General features: G+C 41.2%; 2 protein-coding genes across 4 annotated transcripts in view; one reads left to right on the top strand and one right to left on the bottom strand.

Moving 5' to 3' along the window:
• Positions 1–22,441, top strand: part of LOC308078664 (ATP synthase subunit e, mitochondrial-like) — a 245,969-nt gene that overhangs the window by 141,733 nt on the left and 81,795 nt on the right. The window lies entirely within an intron of this gene.
• The window catches only part of nnt (nicotinamide nucleotide transhydrogenase), a gene marked incomplete at its 3' end in the record, with an annotated part of 55,486 nt that continues 34,376 nt past the window's right edge, over positions 1,332–22,441 (bottom strand). For 2 of the 3 annotated variants that reach the window (XM_080420435.1, XM_080420436.1), the window contains exons 18-22: positions 21,655–21,814; positions 14,371–14,452; positions 10,213–10,331; positions 8,831–8,946; positions 1,332–4,941 (exon numbers count right to left, since the gene is read on the bottom strand). In XM_080420435.1, the coding sequence (XP_080276561.1) occupies positions 4,789–4,941; positions 8,831–8,946; positions 10,213–10,331; positions 14,371–14,452; positions 21,655–21,814 (630 nt within the window). Of the gene's footprint in view, positions 4,942–8,830; positions 8,947–10,212; positions 10,332–14,366; positions 14,453–21,654; positions 21,815–22,441 lie in introns of those variants that run through there. The other variant, XM_080420437.1, reaches the window with a different exon arrangement.

Here is a 22,441-nt window from a genome sequence, read left to right as displayed (position 1 = left end):
TAATTTTTGTTGCACGACACTGGCACGAAACAAACCAACCGAGTCTAACCCAACCCTTAAACATAACATCCAAATGTCTAACCCTAACCCCTTAAATCTCTTACTAATTGTAAGCCAAAAAATCTTCTTTAACCAAAAAAACAACCATTTCCTCTTGTGAGGTCCAAGGAAAATGTTCCTCACAATGTGATTCATTCTACCATACTTGTGGGGACATTAGACCTCACAAGGTATAGTAATACAAGTACATACGCACGCACGCAATCAACATCTACACTTACAATTGACAACAAAAAAAAATAACAGGTTAAAAAAAAGCACTGCACAGCAACAAATGTTTCAGACCTTCCTATATCTGTACATCTCACCTCTCCTGGTAGAGTGACAGTTCTCGTCAGATCTCTTCAAGGCTGGGTGGAGATAAGAGTCCATCTGAGTGCCATTTGTTACAGGATGAAGCCACCCTCATCGCACACGCATGCAATCCCTAAATCATAAATCTATCCACTATCTATCTACTCTATCTAGATAGGTACCACTCCCCCTCTAAGTACCTCCCATTCAGTCCCCAATGATGAAAAGCAATCACGTTCTGCTTGTAGGTGAAAATGTCATAGGAAGTTATATTTACATTTTGGTCATTATCACAGCCCTCATGGCAAACTCATGCAATCCTGTTTTACAACACTGGAAGTCTCAGAGGTAACAGAGGTGGCCCCCCGTTTTCCGGTGCAAGCAATTCTCTCCCAATTATCCCTCATCGAACTCTTGTGATTGCGTTCTGCTATATACTGTACCTATAGTTGTTAATACTGAATAGCGATTGAACTTGAATTAGGCAACATGCTTCACAACTCAAAGAACATCTAGCAAAGACATTTTCTAAGATTAAAGCCTGTTTTATACTTGTTGCTTGCCGAAAATAGCTAATCTACAAACTCAGATTAGGGCTACCAGAAGGGCTCCATCGAAATATGTCTGCACATTTGACACTTACTGTATGTATACAGCAGTAGACACATTTAATTCATACATAAAGTACATTTTGATTTACCAGCAGGGGTATACTTCCACTAGCTGGGGATAAAAGTACTAGAGAAGTGCTGGTATGTCAAGTGACGCATTTGAAGTGTTCGTTTTTTGGGGGGACCGTCATCTAATGCATGAGCCTGATGTCAATTCAACTACTCTATGGTATTCCTATACACTGTACAAGCAAAAGGACTTGGCTAAAGACCACTTACAGATAACCATGTTTAATATAAGAAAGCCAATCTGCATTGGCCATTTTCATAAGGCCGGGTAGTAAATGACCATGCAAGCACAAGCAGTTTCAGGTGTAAATCCATGTTTATTTATGGGATGACAATGTTCCATGATAAACTAGAGAGAAAAAAAAAAAAACATTCACAGTACATTTCATTAATCTCCCCAACATGAACCTTGGTGCATTGAAACGTCACACAACTGCAAAGCCCTACTGTAGAAGCATTTGTGTCTCTAGCACATAGAGGGCTGTCTCTATACAAAAATAGCCTTATGGGGAAATAAAATCAAAGGGCACAAAATGCAAATCAGGGCAATTATCAAACAAAGATAGTTTTTCCATCTCCCTTAATTTGAACGTGATCTCAGCAAATGGCAACAGCATACAAATATGGCATTTTGAGATATTCAATCCTGTAAGATAAACCTTCATTGATCCCCGGAGGGAAATTCAGGAAACGGCAGAGAAAAGGGTCTAGGTGGGCTGTTATTATGTAACAATACGCCTTCATGAGTTTTTAAAACAGTGTGCTGCTCTTAGCTAAGCTAACAAAACAAACACAAGCTAAATAGTTGGAGCCAGCCAAAAAAATGAGGTCTGATGGTCAAGAACAGAATGGCAACACATGAGGAAATGGAATTGGTCAGGTATTGGTTAACCTTGAAAGTAGAGTTCAAGATTTTACGGAATGAGACTGGTCAGTTTGTGGCATTGGCTGATCCCACAGAAGATGATTGGTCAGGTGAGGGTTCTAAAAGATTCTATTGGTCATTCATATTAAATGCAGAGGTATGGTAGCTGTCATGGTCAATGTATCAGGTCCCAGGTTCAAAACATCTGAATATTGTGTGGGCTTTATCCAGAAACATGCCACATCTTAGCATCTTACGGCGCCCAAACATTTCTATGCCAAGGACCCCCAAATAGCCTCAGACTTGGGCTGTGGCCCTCTATAGTGAAATGGCTTTTGAAAAAAAGAAAGCTTCGCTATTTTGTGAAATATTTGAAGAATCTTGACATTACTGACACACGCAAAATAGGGACACCAGGTTGAAAGCGGTTAAACTGGCACAATGATACCGAATGAACTGAATTTGAGCTGAAATTACATTTATATTTACAGTATATATATTCTTTCATTATTATTATTTATTAATTTCATATTTCTTTCCTCTCCTTTTCAATTGCCCCCCCCCCCTGGCACCCTTTCATTTCACATCACCACATGAAATATGGTTGGGGGTAAAAACAAACTATATATATAGTTTATTGTATATATATGAATGTAGTGTGCAATCCATAAGGGCCTTAGAACCTATTCAATAAGGTGTGAAGTGATGTGGGTTGGCACGAAGAGTATGTGCAGGACAGATGAAGGAACATCTCGGACATTTTCAATTCAGAAATGCTTGGAGAAAATGTAAGTAGAATGCAGAATGGAGTGGAGTGGAGTGGTTGAGGGCAAAGTGATGCCACACAGTTATTCTTCAAGGTTTGTATCACGTCTGTAACGCTACCACCAATTTTTCACACATGTTAAATACACTGGAGGTCAAAAACTGAAAACCTAATCAATCAATGAGCCGTGTCTGGCACAATAGCATAGCATTTTCACCACCGTCAGGAGGAAACCTTGTATCTCCATATTTCATCTTTACGTTTTTTTCCTCCTGACAAAATAATTAACTACATTGGATCCATAGGAACACAGGTTGTTTTTTTCCATTTCCTGAAAAGTAACGGTTTTGGACATTCAAGGCTTCCCACCAGACAGTGACGATTTGTTGCATGTCTGGTTTTGGCATTGAATTGCACATGGCTCTCGCTTCAATTTATGATCCATGTATGAGATCTAATAGATTAATAAACAAAAAGGCACAGAGGGTGGGGGATGGGGGGGGGGGGGGTTACAACAGCATAAACAAGAGAGAAGAGCTAAAAGCATGACTGGAAATTGTTGGATGACTGACTGTGGCTTTAACAACAAAAAAATTGTCACAATACCTGACCACAGCTAATAGGATTATGAATTATTATTAGGCCAAAATAGAAAAGATTTCTCATTACAGTATAAAACTGTAAAAAAATATAGGAAATTTCAGTGGCAGAATACAAAAGTGGTTTCTATTGTTTTTTTCCGTCCAATTTACTTGAAAAAGAATGTACTGAGTGGAGGAACACACATTTGTGTGACGATAGCCTTCGTTAAGCAAATATAGATCTCTGAAAGAGGAAACGTATATACTGTAATAACAATAATAGCATACAGTAGAGAACATCAGGGGAGCAATCTTTACAGTGGATAAAACATTAATCGCTACAGCGAGTCTAACAAGTTGCTTGTTGGGCCGTCTTCTTTCCACATTCACTCTAAAAGGCCAAGACATCTTTGTATGGCCATGTCGCTCAGCAAAAATTACTTGAAGGGAATTGTTTCTCCAACATGTTTTTTTCTCCACAAAATGTTGACATCGCAAAATGATGACATCACATCATCAGCTGTACAAGCTTCCCTTTGATAACAATTTTCAACTGACAAAACTGTCTGTCTGTCTGTCCGTGTCTATCCGTGTCTAATCTCACAAACCACTGCACCAATCGGCGCCAAATGTCTTGTGAACGCTGCCTGTGGGCCATGGAAATAACTTCCTGCATTTATTTCACATCTCATCTTTTGTTAAATATTTGTCATTTTAAAACGGAAGTAAATGGCGATCAGATGGGCTGAGAAACCTTGCTATATGTCATAGATGACCGACATCATAGACAACTGATGTCACAGACTGGACACATGATGTCCACGGCACAAATGGGAGCCACAGCGTTATTAGACCCAGTTTTGTTCAGTTTAAAATCAGCTTATTCTCACCAAGCGACATGGTTGTATGACAAAGTATGAATTAGCTATATGGATTAGTATTTAAAGAAAAGTCAACTTCCGGTTTGTGCTTTAGTTCCTTCAATTCCAATCAGCTACAGTACCATATTTTGCTATCTTCTATTCACTAAAGATTTCTTGATTGACGTTAAAATTTTAGATCTATTTTCTTCATACACCTAGATTTTTTATTGATTTAAATTACTATACGCGACTGAAATGGAGTTGACACTCAATGCCACTTGCTAAGAGTATAGACCACCTTGTGGACACACTCTCCCTTTGAATAATGTATAAACAAAAGAAATGGCAAGCATGTCTTATAAAAGACCACTGCAGCAGTGGGGGTGGTAATCAACAGAAAAATATATCTGTGATCCCTGACACCCACTCCAAGAGCACTATATATATATATATATATGACAAAATGTATATTTTGTCATGTATGTTTTGTCATGTCATTTCTTTTGTTTATAGATTGTGGGCAGTTTCCCCAAAAGCATTTTTTTCACGTTTCTTCCTTTGCCTTGGATACAATTAGTCGAAGAAGATGCTTTTAACGTTGTCCACCACATTGTCCTCTACCTTCCCCGTCCTGCCCCCCTGCTCTTCAGTGGGGCGCTCGGTTTACAGCATTGTCATCTTAGTTTCCCTCCTGGCCCTCTCGGACCTTGGCCTGCAGGAGATCACACGTCTTCTTGGCATCGCCCAGCAACATGGCGGTGTTGGGCTTGTAGAAGATGGGGTTGTCAACAGCTGCGTAGCCCACGCCCAGGGAGCGCTTCATGACAACCACCTGGAGGGCCAGACAAAACACACACAGTTGGGATCTGTAGACTAAAAATTGCCACCATTGTCTAAAACCAGAGCCTTCGACTGGTCGATTTCATTATGTTTGCTTCCTTCCTGTGTCTATTGGCCTTGTATTGCCCTAGATGTTGAAAGATTGTTGCAACTTTAAGGTCATTACAAACCTCATTTGTGCGACTTTAAACCCTAACCAAATTAATAGTTTGATGTGAAATATTCGCCATGCATTTTCAGATCTTTTATTCGTCACAGTGTGGTGTATTACCAGTAGAGCAATAGAACCATGGGATCCAATCAAATCATGTGTGATTTATACTAGATTTAGCACAGTGCCGCGCACCGACAATAGTCGATATAAAATCTTTAGCTCGTAGATCGGCTGTTTTTGTGCGACACCAGCGCACAACTAACTGACTGGAAATGAAATGAGCCACCATCAAGGCGTTTATTGCGCTTCTGCAGACGAGACATTATAATTCTCTGGAATTTGCGCGAGTGTGCACGCACGCACACACACACACACAGTTTCTCTCTCTCTAGGGCCTCCTTTGCTCCCCTCTCCTCTCTCTCGTCTCTCTCATCCATAATGCATGGGGCACATGGTTCCATTTGGGACACGGGTGAAATTTAAGGTACAATCTATTAGGCAATCAGCATCACCAGAAGTGGAACAGGTCTAATTCAGGACAGGCAGACAGTCGTATACAAAGTGCATTCCATATGCATTTGGGGTGAAGCGATTAATCGAATAATAGAGAAATGGAATGAAAAATTCAAAAACGCAGCGGTAGAAATATCTGCCGGTGTGAATTCGGCATTAAGCCCTACTGCCAAACGTTTAAAGAAATGTTAGAAATGTTTAAAATCTACCGATCTACCAGTTCGCAATGCGTCGTAGATCTATTTTCGGGAAAGAAAATTACAAAGAATTTTGAAAGGTTTTGCTTGTAATGGCATGCCCGAAATAGGGATGCCAGGGTTAAAGTGGTTGAACACATTGGTTTTATACAACAGCCCTAAATATCCACAGCAAATAACCGTGTAGCATCTGGCTACCCAGTCACATGTTTACAAGAATGGTGTTTACTTGTGACATGTTGATGATGTACTGTATACGGTATACTGACTTTCTTTTTTTGTTAATTAAGAATTTTCTACGCACTGTGCACACCGACACACACTTTGCACATTTGCTCAACTTTACACTTCGTCACTTTATTACTTAATGCTGCCAAGGTTTTACTCATACTATATTTCACCTTGTTCCTTGTATTATAGCTTGTTTTGTTTTCATTATATTGTTAGCACAGTCTGGCAGAGCGTGCCATGCCAACATTTCACACGCACAAGCACGTGCGCGTGTACACACACACACACACACACACACACACACACACACACACACACACAAACACACTCTTATATGAGCGTGACAAATACATCTTGAAACTCTTGGAAAGAAAACAAATTGAAATCTCACACACACATATGTCGAAAGCCTACAGCTACAGAAGAAATGTCCTTAGTTTCCCTTTTTGGCAGTGGTGGGTGGAGTAATTTCTGTTCAGAAACTTTAGTTAACTTCCCAGCGTATTCACACCATCAGCTGCAACCCCTACCGTCTGGAAATGGTTATTTAGACATTAATATGTCTAGTTAATAGACATTAATACGTCTAAATAAGGCTTCCCCCTCGGCCAAATCATTCAAATATGTGACATTAATTCCATTGTTGTGCTGAGGACACACACATTCATCTCCCCCCGAGACCGGACCGAATGACCAGTCGTCCATACTTGTCAGCCTAATGAACTGCGTTGAGGACATAAAGTGTTGGATGGCACAACATTCAAACATGTGACATTTCATTCCACTGTCATGCACATGACACACAGTTTAAGCCATTAAAGCCGGGAAAGCATCGGTGTCATTTTAGTTTTTTTTCCCGTTGGTTATTCAAAAATAGCAGATATACAAGCTCAAAGTGCGTCACTTCGTGCCGCGCTGCGAGCTTGTAGATCTGCTATTTTTGAACAATTTTGAAAAATCTTGAAAATGTTGTTTCAATTACGAATACGTTTGTGAACTACTGGTTTAGAAGGCGTTTGTGGAATCGGCCTCAGGTCTTAATGGGTTAATCAACCCCCGAGACCAAATGACCAGTCCAAACTTGTCAGCCTTATGAACTGCCTTGAGGACATCAAGTGATGGGACGACGGCTCAAAACGTTCCTACAAGCTGAACGAGATGCAAGTTTGAAGTCGTCCTCCCTGTCTCGCCTGCAACTGGTCCTAAATGCCGCAGCCAGGGCTCTTGACGGGTACTAGGAAGAGGAATTATGGTCCATTTCCTAGTACCTGTCAAGACCCCGGCCCATCCTGTCCTCTCTCCACTGGCTGCCGGTACGTTTTAGTGTCAATTTTAAGATTCTCCTGACTGTTAATGAAGCTCAAAACTGACCTTTTAACCTCTCCTCCTACTTCCGGGTCCCTCAGGTCAGCTGACTTGGGGCTACTAGTTGTCCCGAGATCTAAACTTAAGCTCAGGGGTGACCCTGCCTTTGCTGCTTTGCTGGAACAGCATTCCCCTTACTATCACATCTGCCCACTTCCATTGAATCTTTCAAATCGAGGCTCGAGACTTGAATCCCACTGGTGTGGCTGATACTTACGTTTCTTTTTATTGTTTTTTACTGACGATTGTTTGTGTGTTCTTACCGTTTTTATTGCTTGGTTTAATTTGTGCTTCTGAGCTGTGTGTCATTTCGAATGATTTTATTTATACAGCACTTCGGTCAACAATAGTTGTTTTTTAAAGTGTTTTATAAATAAATGACTTGACTAATTACACTGTAAGAGTATGTAAATGTTTTGTGCAAAAACTAAGACCAGATGATATTTTATGCTGGAAATGTGGGACCACTAACTGTTGAACGGATAATAATCGGTCAAACTGTGAGGTATACTGTACAGTATAAAGACAAACTCCCAGTGTGTGCGTGCATGCATTCGAGCGTAGCCGAGTAAAAACGATGATTACAACTTTTACACCGACAGTCTAGGATGAAAACATTTCCCATGGTGGCGACACGAATAAAGGACTGCAAGTAGTTTATTCGAGTGTGCGCACCATGTGTGTGTGCGTGTGTGTGTGTCTGTCTGTCTGTCTGTCTGTGTGTGTGTAGTTAGGTAGTCAGAGCTCAGTGATTTCCCCAGGGGATGTGTTTGGAAAACTAGAGGGAGCGCTGTATGAATCCCAGATCTCGGAGCGCTGCCAGTGGGATGCTCCAAATGTCATCATTCCACAGTGACAGAGTCACCACTAATGGGAGCAGCATGGGACTGCACCTGGGACCGTAGGAATCTGTGTCTTTGGAGTATAAGCTGTGCATGTCCCTGTTGTGTGTGTGTGTTTTTTTTTCAGGTGTTGTGTATGTGTGGTCCAAGGGTGTGTACTGTATGTGTGGCCCTATAGAGGGTCACACATGGGTGTGTACTATTTAACTCCAGGAGTTATACAGTATCTTGACGTTTGGAGTCTTGGACTAGGGGTGCAACAGTTAATCAAACTAATGGATTCGACTATAAAACAATGTATACGTTTTCTTTATAAAATAATTGATTTTCAAAAGCTTCGAGAATAGCAGATCTGCTAGCGCAATGTCGCGATGTGATGCGTTGTGAGCTTGTAGGTGTGCCTTTTTCGCTCAGACTAATCTATTTAGTCGCTTATCAAAAATGTAATTTCTTTTGGTGTTAATTTGATGATATATACAGAGGGAAAAAATCGCTTATTAAATTGATTAAAAAGAAAAGGATAATGGATAGTTGCAGGCCTATATTACATGACCAGGTTATTTTACACATGTCTTTTACCTGCTTGGCCTTCCACACCTCGAGGACAGGCATTCCAGCAATGATGGAGTTGGGATCTTCCTGAGAGGCTGAGTTCACGGTGTCATTGGCACCGATCACCAGAACCAGGTCAGTCTCTGGTTAGAGAAACATAAATGACACCAGAACCAGGTCAGTCTCTGGTTAGAGACACATACAAGACACCAGAACCAGGTCAGTCTCTGGTTAAAGACAAACGCCAGTTGTGGATGGCGTTAACAAAACAAGTACCTTAGTCACTAATTCACACTGACCTAGCAAGAGCTACAAAGTCATTGTGACAATGTCCCCAATTGGAAAAAGATTCATTGCTCAGAGTGAGGTGTCCTTTTTAATTTTGCGTCAGCAGAGAAGTGTTTTTCCAAATGCACGTACGCAGACGTAACCATGGTAGACAAGTCAGTTTAGAAAATCTGCAGTTCCCAACCTCATCTGGATCAGGGCTCTACAGGGCTCTAAGTGGTAAGCACCAGGCCTACCCAACAGCAATGGTGTTTCAGAAGCTGCTGCTTACATATCTGTCATTACAAAAGGCCCAAAGGAGCAGCTAGCTGACGGACTTTATCTTCCTTCTATATTCTAATGACTCCCACGGACAGTGGTATGTCGGTTGTGTAATGCAACAGATACCAATAAAACATGGAATTGCCTCTGATCAAGCAGATGTTCTACAGACCTTTGGAACAATTTGAGATGGTGTTAAAATGAAATATAGCCATTGTAAGTTATACTTCATAGCAGTTGTCGACTGTTGTAAACAAGCCTTTATATAACTTATTTTCTAACCACATGAACGGCTAGAGCTCTTGGCCAAACAATCTGCAAAAATACCAGTTCTACAAGCCGAAGTGTTGTGATCGTGGCTATTTCCAGCGAAGACATTTGGTGTAGAGGGAAAAAAAGGAGGGGATCAAGTATAGAACCCTGGGGTGAAGTGGTTAAAGTCTAGAATACCTTGGAAATATACAGTAGGTCAGGTTTCCCAAACTTTTTAGCACAAGACCCCCAAGAGAAATTTGATGGCTGCCCCGGAACCCAAACTTACAAAAATAAATTATGAATTAAGCACTAAAGCCCTATTTAATATGATAGTTTCCCTATTTCTTATGTTTTTTTATTTAGAGAACTTTTTTAGATTTTTGAAGATTTCAGATTTTCTTTTTTTTTTAAGTTTTAAAATGTCATTTTAATTTCTTTAAATTATTATTATTATTATTTTTCAATCTTTGGAATAATAATTCAAACAAGAAAAAAAACAAGAAAAGAAAAAAGGGTCGCGAGTAAATAAGATATTTACTTGTGACCCTCAAAACCAATAGTTTGGGAAGCAGCGGTCTAGAGGACAGAGAAGGGACGGGCATTACCAGGGAAGTCGTCATTGATCTCGTCCATCTCCAGGACGACGTCATAGGGAACGCCAGCCTCTGCCAACAGGACGTTGAGCTGGCCAGGCATACGACCTGCCACTGGGTGGATTCCAAACCTGGGGGGAACAAAATACATACAGGTTGAAATGCAGCTGCAACATGTACTGTATGCCCTTCAGGCCAGTATTTCATTTCACGGACCCCCAGTTTGATATGCATTAAGGCCACAGACCCCCGATCATCTGGGACCATAATCTACACTGCAAAATACACAGTGTTCAGTGTACAGACTACCATCACTTAGCTGGGGACCCCTAGAACCCCCTCAAAGACCCCTGGGGGTCCTCAATTTAGCCTTCAGTTTGTGTATCACACCTTGGGGGGCTTCCAGGGAACGCATTGTGAGCTTGTAGATGTGCTATTTTCAAAAACAAATTAAAAACTAATTTTGTCAATTTTAAATTTGAACATTTAAACAACATGAATCTTATATGGGGTTCCCTGGCATATTATATTTTGTGATGGGGTCTGCGGCCAAAAAGATTAATTTGGGGGGGTGGGGGGGGGGGTCCTTGACAGTAAATGGGGAGGCCGTTCATAGCCTTGCAGTCAGCAAGTGCTTCTGGAGCAGAAAGGATGAGGGATGCACTTTAATGACCTGGAGACAGGGCTCATAAAAACAGCTTGAAAAGACGGGAAATGACAAGAGGATGAGAAGGAGGAAGGAGAAGGTGTGTGTGTGTGTGTGTGTGTGTGTGTGTGTGTGTGTGTGTGTGTGTGTGTGTGTGTGTGTGTGTGTGTGTGTGTGTGTGTGTGTGTGTGTGTGTGTGTGTGTGTGTGTGATGATGATGATGAAGAGTTGAATAAAAGGCAACAGGAGAGAGGACGATGACAAAAGAGACACGACAATGTCAACGATGGCAGCGGGTGCCAAAAAAAAACAACCACAGGAGAGATGTTGAAGAAGAGAAAAACAGAGAGGGAGAAGAGATTGGAGCATGCACGCTAGACCAGGTTTACGATCACAGAGCGACAGCAAAGATCAGAGCGGTGGTACTCGGCTAACATTGCCCGAGGTGACTCAGCCCTGCCTATGATGTACTGCATCCTTGATCGTCAACTCACACACACACACACACAGACACACATTTGTATTACTATACTTGTGAGGGCATCAAACTTTTAGAACAGCTTGTAGATCGGCTATTTTGTGTGACATTTTCACACAACTAAGTATAAAATAGGGAAAACTCTAACCCCTCCCCAAAAAACTAACTCTAACCTCGAAATGTCTAATCCTTTAACCTTTAGGAACTTTTTCTTGTAAACATATCTCTAAAGAAAACTTTTTTTAATCATAAAACAACAGTTTTTCTTGCGAGGACCAGGAAAATGGCCCTCAAAATGTCTTTCTCAAATTGTACTATTCTTGTGGGGACATTTGGCCCTCAAAAGTATAGCAATACAAGAACACACACACATACCCACCTACTGTATAGTACCTACAGCGCTCTTTGGCTTGGGATTATCAGTTGCCTGTACATGGCTCACAAATTCAATTTGCCATATCTTACAGCCAGCTAAACACAAGGCCTGTCACAATTATTATATCATCGTCTAATCGCGATTATTTTAGCAAAATCGTCATAATCGTTTCCATGTGGAAATTTTATGTTTCCAAAATTAGCAGAAATAGCAGATCTACAAGCTTACAACACGTCACTTTGTGACGTATTGTAAGCTTGTAGATCAGCTATTTCAAAAAATAAATAACAAAATCTTTGTATATTTAAGTTATTTGTCATATCTGCCCTGGCAGTGCCAATTTGTGATTACAATATAAAATTTTCTTTTTAATGTATTCGTATGTTCCAACAATTAAATCGTTAATCACAATTATTTGTATGATAATTAATCGTCAACTTAAATTTGACTACTAAACACCGCACCAGTGTGCAGGTTGAATTCATGTTTTTAATCGCTGTCCTCCTAACCAGGAACTAGGATCGGCCACTGTGGGCCGACATATGAAAAGCGTTTGCCATTGTACTGTGCACTGTAGTTAATTCCATGTAGCAGGTTGGCAGCGGGAGACCAGCAATGCAGCTGGTATGTATAAGGGGGACACACTGGAGTGTTTTTGTGTTTCGCTGCTAGATAGTATCGATACAGATCACCATTATTCCACTGAGGAGGAAGGGAGGGGAGCAGACGTCTTGCGGTAACGAGTGAACGAGAGAAGGGGAAAGAGAGGGGGATGCAGCACTTCCCAGAGCCATATAAGGAGAATTGCGTCACCTTCGTTCACTTCATCGGGCCAGTCTTCTACAGAGCCTTCTATTGGCGAATAGTGACAAAGCCCTGAACCGGAAGTTTACAGAATGCACTGGAGTCTATGAGCGTTTGTCACTATTTCGAGTTTACATGAACCACGTGACCGGCGCTGTTTCTGCCCCCTCATTGACATAACTAATCTAGAAATAGAAGGCTCTGGCGTTTCACAAACACTGGGTCGGGACCCATTTGTGGTTTGCAGCAGGGCCGGGGCGCCCATTAGGCAGAGTAGGCAGTTGCCTAGGGCGCCACTTTTTTTTTTGCAGGCTCTAGGTGGCGCTGTGGCAGAAAACGGTGGCGCGGCGCTGTCAGACATAGGATAGGCTCCTGTCCTCTGTATTACTTTCTGTTGAGGTGCTCTTATTTTTAAATGGGGGGCGCCAGGAAAAATATTGCCTAGGGCGCCAAATTGCCGAGAGCACGCCCTGGTTTGCGGACATATTGCTATGGGTCTTGAGCAATTATCAATTTTTTTCGTTTCTTACAACAACAAAAAAAATATATATATATATATATGTTACAGGGAAATTGGCATTCCAGGGAAATTGGAAGAGGAGTGCTTGTTTTCACCGCCCCCCAGGCAAATTGTGGACACTGGATAGTAACCATAGACTGTAACCTATGAAAAGATATATTCTCCCCCTATCGGTTCACAACTCGGACGGCGCTGATTCGACTAGCAGACCTTCGGCCGGTCGGCGCGGGCACTCGCGCCTGGAGGCGCAAGGGCACGCCTCCTCGGCCTCAAGCTCTGCTGAGTCGGCAAAAGATAAAAAATAAACAAATAAGGAAAAAATAAATCATAAAAAGAAAATTCTAAATGTTTTCAAAAGAACGTCATAAAAAAACGTATCCCATGAATAAATTAAATTACACTTTTAAGGAATAGTGAAAATAGCTCACAATGTGACATCGCAACGCGTTGTGAGCTTGTTGGGTCCCGGGGTGACAGCAAATTTCTCTTTTGGGTCTCAAGTTAAAATGTTTGGGAACCACTGGCTTAGGAAGGAAAATAAAGATGGAGAATGCAAAGGAGAGAACGCATGATGGTGTGCAAGGAAGATGGGAGGAAGAAATGAGAAAGGAGAGAGAGAGAGAGAGAGAGAGAGGAGAGAGGGTGAAGGGGGTTCCTCTCTTTTCGTCTGACCACCCACTTCCCTCTAATCAACTACGAATGCTCTAAGTAGCAGCAGCTGCAGTAAGCAGGATCAAACAACCAAGGCAGGACAATTACTGAAGCTTCCGCTCTGCCTTTCCCCTCCTCTCCTCGATTTTATGTCGCTATTTCTTTCTTTCTTTCATTCATTCATTCATTCATTCATTCATTCATTCATTCATTCTCCTGTCAATATCCATCATAACCACCACACGTCCAACTTCTGTGCATGTCATAATAGGCAAACATTTGCCGAAAATGGCAGATACAGGCGATTGTCGGTAATTTTCAGTGAAGAAATTTGGTGCAGAAAGAAAGAGGGGACCAAGTATGATACCAATGATACTAACAGTAACATTTGAGACTATGGGGGGGAAATTATAATTTACACATTTTAATTAACTTTTTATATCCTATACATTACTCTTTTTGGAGTCCAGAGGAGTGTATTTTGCCGTGTGTGTTCATGGAGTCAACAAGGCCCGTCTAACTTGTATTATGGTTGTTTGTTAAAATGACCTATTCCATGTATCTCACAGCACTGTAAGAGTTTGGTGACAAAGCTATAAAGACAAATGTGTGCTTTTTATTAATGCTATAATTGTTATTAATTTCTGATCGAGTCAATCCACATTAATTGACTAAACCAATTTCATGGTAGTTACCTGACATGCTTGCCAGCTTCTGTAAGTAGCTTTACCAATTCAGCAATGGGGTACTGGGCCTTGGCAGCACAGAGTCCATAACCTGTGGTAGAATTAGAAAACAAAAAACATAGTTGGAGTGGATATTGACAACTACTACTGTATTGGTAGAACTAATAAACTAATCTAGTAGCAAGACAATAGATAATACAATGGAACACAAAATAAGAACACTTTAAGCTCAGACTAATAATTATTAACCACTATTTTATAGTTAAAACAGTCGATCTACAGGCTAAAAACGTTATGAACTTGTATTTTTTTTTAGATAACAAACATTTTGAAAATTCTACCCTATGACATGCCCAAAACAGGGACACCAGGGTTAAATTATAAACACACATGCTCACAGATACAGTAGTATGAAAGTAATGTGAAAGTCAAATTGACCGTTTAAAAGTATGTCTGTGTCTGTTGCCTAAAACGAAGTTAGTCTGTCTATGTACCATTGGCAGGTCTTTGAGGGAAAACAGCCTGATCAGAGCGGCATGTTTAAATACCAAAATCAACTCCCCTTAATCCCCTAGATTCCTACTGTGACTTGGATATGGATTTATGGGACTCAGGAGTACACATTATGCATGTGGGAATAAAGCAAGGTATGTGTGCGCGCGCCACACATACTTCCACCATTAAACATCAAGCACATGATCCTGGCAGCTTGAAAAGAATCCAAATATAAACCAAGTGAGCATTTCGGAAATAACTAATAATACACATCTATTGGCTTGGATGCTGGGTGCTCTGGAGTGGTCTCTGCTTTTGCACCAAATCCTTCATCAGGGGTGAGGTCCTGTGACGACTGTATGTGTGTGTGTGTGTGTGTGTGTGTGTGTGTGTGTGTGTGTGTGTGTGTGTCTGTGTGCGTGTGTGCGTGTGTGCGTGTGTTGTGTCTGTGTCTGTGTCTGTGTCTGTGTGTGTGTGTGTGTGTGTGTGTGTGTGTGTGTGTGTGTTTGTGTGTGTGCGCGTGTGCGCGTGAGATGTACTGGCTATGTAAGGTGAACTCTGAAGAGCTCCCATGTGTGCCTCTGCTGCTTTAACCACATGAACCCCAATCTGGGAACCCATTGCCAAATAAAAAAGGAAAAACAGTGCCCTCTGCTGTTTTTTACAATTTTACTTAGCTCTGGGAGGAAGACGACGTAGCACACGTGCGCAAGGAAAACGGGGTTTTGGTCTGCCTTCAGCCTTTCACTTCCGGTGGTGCGACTATGTTTTCATTCCCACTAACAATATTTCTCCACGGAACACTAACACCACTTCTCCCAGAGAACATGTATCGTTTTGGTTATAAGCCCACTTGTTTCTATGATGAAAGAGCAAGTTAAAATGTGAATATCTTTCCGTGGTTTTGTCTGCTCCGTGGACGCTATTGTTAAATTAGTTTCGGTTTGTTTCGAGTGGGGAAGGATCGACGGACACGTAAATCCCGCCCACTACATTTGATTGGGTAAAGCGCAGCCTGCTTCCTGATCTGAAGACACGCCCACTTGTAGGCCAGTGCGTACGCGATATTGAGAGATTACATGAACCCTAGCATCCTTATTCTGGGCAATTTCATCCATGACGCTGTGATGGTCTTTATTGTACAACATACAGTACATACAATATCAGCATTATCATTGTAATGTACATTATGTGCAAAAGTTTGCACATTGCAAGGGATGCAACGTAAGGCCAATTGGTCCCATCACACACAGTCAACTCTCATTGACCAACAAAGCACTGTACAGACCAGGAGGTAGCTAAATCACAAATACAGAAACTATAGCCATAAACAGATAAACTGATAGTAAGGAGAGTTTATCGGGTGCTGTGACAGCAACGGCATGGTCACCCCTTGAGCTTTACGTTTAGCTCTTGGGACAACTAGTAGCCACAAGTCAGCTGACCTGAGGAACCTGGAGGTAGGATGAGAGGTTAAAAGGTCAGCGATGTACAGTAGAGATGCGCGGATCGCGGTTTTTGCCGCGGTTGCCGCAGTTAACCGCAGTTTGGGTGGATTCGGGTCAATCAAATATAATTATTAATTAATATCGGATAAACCGCGGGTGAAATATTACGGTAAATAAATTAATGACATCTAATATATCTATCCATAAAATAGCTAAATATCTGCGTGCTTGTGTCTGTGTGAGTGTGTAGAGCAGCCTCTGTGCGATGCGATCACAAAATGCATTGATTTAGCCTATGGAATGTCGGTGCGTCTTTTTTCTTTTTTTTAAACCGGTGCTGCTCTGCTGCGCTGAACATACAGACTCTGCGCAGCAGAGCAGCACCGATCGCATCGCACAACTAATACTAAAACTAACGGGAATACCACAAAATAATAATATTTTGACATAAGGGAAAAACGGTTGGTGCGGATGCGGATATTAAAATTGGATGATATAATTATTGCGGGCGGATAATTAATTTGCACATGCGGATTCGGGTGACGTGAGAGGCCATCCGCGCATCTCTAGAGGGTACCAACCCGCTTTATATACTATCAGGAGAATCTTAAAATTCTTCTGATAAACCATACTGGCAGCCAGTGGGGGAGAGGACAGGTTGGATAGGGGTAATAATGGTCTCTTCCAAGTACCCGTCAGGGGCCTGGCTGCTGCGTTTTGGACCAGTTGCACGCTGGACAGGGACGATTGTCTAATCCCAGCGTACAGGGAATTGCAGTAATCCAAACGGGATGATATGAGGGGCTTGGATGACTTCCTCAAGGTCTTGGACAGAGAGGAACGGCTTGATTTTGGGCGATGGTACAAAGCCGGAGGACAGGTTGCCAAGACCGTTTCTTTGATGGAGTCAGGGGGGGGTCAGTAGGTTAACTTTAAACTTGTGCTCATTCAACTGTAGGACAATTTGTGCCATCCAACACTTTACTGTACGCATGTTCTCAAGGCAGTTCATGAGGCTGAGAGGTTGCATTGGTCATTTGGTTTCAGGGGGAGACAAAGCTGTGTGTCATTGGCATAACGAGGAGAATGAGATGTTGTGTCTTTTAATGATTTGTCTGAGGAGAAGCATGTACATAGAAAAAAAAAAGGATTGGGAACAGACTGATTTGGGTTTTTGGAGGAGGGACTGAATAACTGCTTGAAAGCAGGTTGGATCGGTACCAGGGGCCAGCGAGCTGTTAATAATTGAGAGGATGCTGGGACCGGACCGGGGTTGCTCAGGAGGGCCGTGGGGACATTGTCAAGCGGCAAGTTGCAGGTTTCATGGTGAATCCAAGCTTTATGAGGGAGGGTAGTGTGATGGGAGGGAAGCTGTTCATATTGGATGAACAGACCAGTGGGACAGTTGGGTCACAGGTCGGGGGGGGGGGGGTTGTTCTGATGTCCTTGACTTTGCTGATTCACATTTAGCAGAGGACATGTCCAAGTTGCACGGATGACAGAATTTGGGATTATGAGATTTGTTAGAAATAATGTCAGATAAGTATTTTTGCTCTCGCTACCTTAACTTCTTCCTGATATTTGTGAAGATTGTTGATTTCAAATGTAATCTGGATATTATCACCTTTCCACCTCTGTTCTGAATGATTTTCAGCAATCCCACCTCATTACACAAAAACTGCTTGATTACATAAAATGAGTCCATTATCATTTCCACAAAATAATATAATTCATCATAATTTAGTCTCATTTAGTGACTTCTTGATAACAGGTCTTAGATGCATGGTCTGTGTGCACAGCAACATACCTATCACAATCTTCTCATTAACGAGAATTATCGATTGATTTCTTCATCATGAAAAAAATACTAAAATATGTGTGAGTGTAATTGTTTATGTGGAAGTAACCTTAAAATGAGTGAGTGTAAGGAAAGAGCCACTTGAGACAATTATTTCCAAATAGAGCTACTGATGTTAAAAACTACATATCTGGTGAAATGTAACTACTGTTTCTCACTTTTTATTTAATCTATATTGTAACTAGAAAGGTCCCCGCCAGGTCAGGTAGGTTATTGTGGGCCAGCAATGTTCGGAATTGGCCAATCAGGATGGAATATGAAAAATCGGACGGATCCGTCTTGATCACTTGACTATAGAGTCCTTGATTGGCTCCATTCACATCGCAATTTCTGGAAATATTTCACTGTTCAAGCTCTCCCTCTCTCTGATTGAGTTCTGGTCTGATGTCACAAACAAAGTTAACGTTGGCCGATAGTGATTACACTGAACAGCAAATAGGAAAGTACTCTCGATAACACGACACATTTGTATGTACAGTATGTGTGCATGCATGTGTGTAATGTGAGCATGTACCGCAATTTCACTTATTTCCATAACCTCTCTGACACAGCGGGCTAAACCAATACAGTAAAAAGCTTCCCAATGCCCTTGAGAGAGGTGGCATCATAGAAAACACTCAGCAGAATGATAAATCCCAGAGGGTCATTTTGAGAAGCACATCAGGTAGACAACAAAACATACTGTAGAGTGTAGACTATAATTCTTCAACAGTGTAGTATTATTCCATTCCCACTTTTCTTAAACGTTTCATCCTGTAAGCTTAAAATTGGGGAAATGCTACGGTAAAGCATTTTTGAGCATCAGTAAATGGCTCATGATGTATATCACTCTCTCACACACACACACACACACACACACACACACACACACACACACACACACACACACACACACTTATGTTTACTGGCCTTGTCACAACAGCCAATCATATGTTGTGCCTTGTCACAACAACCAATCAGACGACAAGGTTTCAAACTCAGTGGGCAGCAGGGCTGACTGTCTGCAGTCCAGCTCAACAATTTAATGGTTTTCACTTTTCCAACGTCCCAATCCTGTGATTCCTTTCTTTTGCTTCCAACCGTTTTCTCTCTGGAGCAAGTGTTTCTCCTCTAAGGAAAACAAGCGGACCCAGACAAAGCAGCGACGGGCCAGACTAGGCCAGGAAAGCGGTTGTGTTTATCAGGCAACGTCTTAACTGTTTCCACAGATGTCAATCAAGCAAAGTGACTGTGACGGCTCCAATTAGGCAGAATGGTCAAAATGGAAACAAGGGGAGTGATTGAAAGGCTGGGTTTCGTAACAATGCTAACCTACTACTGGCTAGTGCGTCAGAGAACGGATATACCCGGGCTGCCTGGTATGCGTTAGGAATGTGATATTAGGTGCAGGGTTAGGAAAATACCATTTATACGATGTTTTATCATATTCGAACATGGAATTGCACTTGTCATCCGTCTTATGAATATATTCAACACCATGCAGGCTTTCTATTGAAGTGGCATTGAACAGCTGGCAAGTGGTTCAAAATATAAACAGCAACATCCAACATAAGTATAAGGTTCCCACTGCTTCTAGGGTTTTCAAGTATTACTTCAATACTGTAAGTGAACCAATTTAAAGTGACTTTAGTCTATATACTTTTTTATTTTCTCCAATAGTTTAACGAGCCATTCCATTATGCAATTTTGACCAAGGCAGCATCAAACCCGCTGTATAAAGCTTAATTTATAGAGAGCCAACATGATCTGCTTTTAGAAGGGCTGATTGATTATGATTATGGTTTAAGTTCAAGGCTTATCCTCATTATTTTTACAGCACTGTAATCACAATTAGTGGTAATGATGAGTTTTGGTGTAAACCTATATAACCATATAATGGTTCTGTATGTAATGGCCTCTGTGATTTTATTGAACCCGACTGAAGGACAGCGGGATTGTACAATGTTTTGCTTAATAACTCCTTTGTAATAGTGAGGAGATATAATAATTGTGCAGTGTAAAATCAAGATTTTTGGTTGTTTTCTTTTAATTGTGCAGCCCTGGCTCTTAGGTCCCATAGGACTGAGAGAGCCCGGTCCAACAAAAACACAACACCATTTTTTTAGGAGACGCTTTTATACGTTTTTACCTTCCGCCCATTTTATTTGTCTTTCAATCATTTCCTTTAAAATCAGAAGTACGATTTTAATGCATATCTAGTATTGTTCTCTTGGGATTCTATTTAATATTTCGTTTTTTTTATACTTATTTTACTTTGTTATTATTATAGATCATATAACATATTATTTTATTATTATTTAAGGACTAAATAATATGAATATGTTCCTTACTTTGTACCGTAACTTTTACGTTTTTTACGTTTCTATAGTTTCTACACAATAAAACTATGAACATTTACGATTCTTGTTGATGGATGAAGGCTCCGATCGACTCAGAAAAAAGAAAAGAAAAATGACCCAATGCCACCCATATATTCAACAAAATAACCCCTTCTTTCTAGTTTTGGCTTGACCTTGCATATATAAGATACTGTAGAATGTCTGCTGGCTGTGGGCTGAGGACCACACAGGTCTGCAGAGCCTCATGTTTGTGTATGACTGCCGCCTCTACACCAGTGCTAGCTAATTAGCCTAGCCAGATGGTGATGTAACAGGGGTCAACCCAAGGTTAAATAAACAGAACACACTTAAGTAACACTGAAAAGATGTGACATAAAGTCAGTGCTTTTCAACTTACATGCAAGACCTCTGGTGCGTGCGTGTGCGCACGCATGTGTGCGTGCGTAGAATGTAGATTAAAGGTAGGGTAAGTGATTTGCATTGGTTAAAATAAGTGTTAAATAGCTCTATATTCTGATAGTACTCATTGCTATAGAGTGTTTGTTCAGTATTAGGAGTCTCCTTGTCTCTCCACCTCTTTATTAAACAGAAAATGCATTTTCGTTTCAGTTTCAGTTTCATTTCCAATTTTATCCAATCAGGATAGAGAACACAATCAGGATAGAGATTAAACAAGTGAAATTGGAAGTGATGACACTAAGAAATGAGCAGACAAAATTGGAACTGGAACACTATACAAATTAAGCTTAAAAATGGGTACTTTCTCCTGATTGGCTGAGATTTTGACACCTACCGAAAAATGTATTTTCTGTTTATTAAAGAGCTGGAGAGACAGGGAGACATCTGTTACTGAAAAAACACTCTATAGCAATGATTACTATCAGAATATAGTGCTTTAACCTTTTAACAAAATACTTTTTGTTTTAACCAGAAAATATCACTTACTGTACCCTACCTTTAACCTGCCCAGTGCCCTTGGGTAGGTATGACTTTGTTCAAAATGTAGGTGTGTGTAATACCAGTTGAATCAGAAACACATACGCGCACGCACACATAAGCTTGTTCATGTCTGTGTATATAACAGTGACTCAAGATGTGTGTGTGAGTGACTCAAGACGTGGTATCTGTGTGTGTGCACGTTTGTGTGCGTTACCTGGGACGATGATAACACTCTGGGCATCTTTGATCATTTCGACCGTCTGGTCCACGTTGACCTCTGTCACGCTGCCAACGATCTCCATGGGTTTACCAGTACCGGTGGAGGTAGTGCCGTAGCCACCCAAGATCACATTGGCCAGTGAGCGATTCATGGCCTGATATGGGGAGAAGCAGAGGAGAAAAAAAAGGTTAACCACTTAAATCCGATTTGAAAAATAGCGGAAATAGCAGATCTACAAGCTCTGTATTGGAAAATGTAAAAAAGAAAATGTTTGTTCACCTATAAACGACATGCCCAAAACAAGGACAGCAGGTTGAAAGTGGCTAATGAATTGTATGGTTGCAGACCACAAAACGACAAGAAAACTTTTCTTATAACATGTATCCCATGTAGATGACTCAATGCCAATCTAAGAATCTGATTATTGTAGAGGTGTAGAGAATATGCATAAAAGAAATGAACTTGTGGTTAAATGTGAACTCTAGGGGGTGGAAATTGCCATCCCCTGGGACCCAAATGATACCCCTGATTGGGGAGAAGGACAGACAGAGGATTCATTGTTGTGATTATGGCTTTTCCTTTTATTTTACTAATCCGTTTCTTGGGAATCCATAAAAAAAAGTGGCACGCTGACAACATTAGAAAGGGGGAAATACTCCAAATAAAAAGGAAAAGAAAAGAACAAATAAACGCATCAGTGACATGTTTCTCTCTAATTTGGAGTTGCACTGGTATGATGGTACAGTTAGGGTCCCTCCTAGTGGACAGGAGAGGAACTGTA

This window comes from Gymnoscopelus braueri (genome assembly GCF_963280865.1).
Source record: "Gymnoscopelus braueri genome assembly, chromosome: 22".
NCBI classification, from domain to species: domain Eukaryota; kingdom Metazoa; phylum Chordata; class Actinopteri; order Myctophiformes; family Myctophidae; genus Gymnoscopelus; species Gymnoscopelus braueri.
The sequence above is the reverse complement of the archived record's forward strand: the minus strand, read 5'-3'. Positions and strand labels throughout refer to the sequence as shown.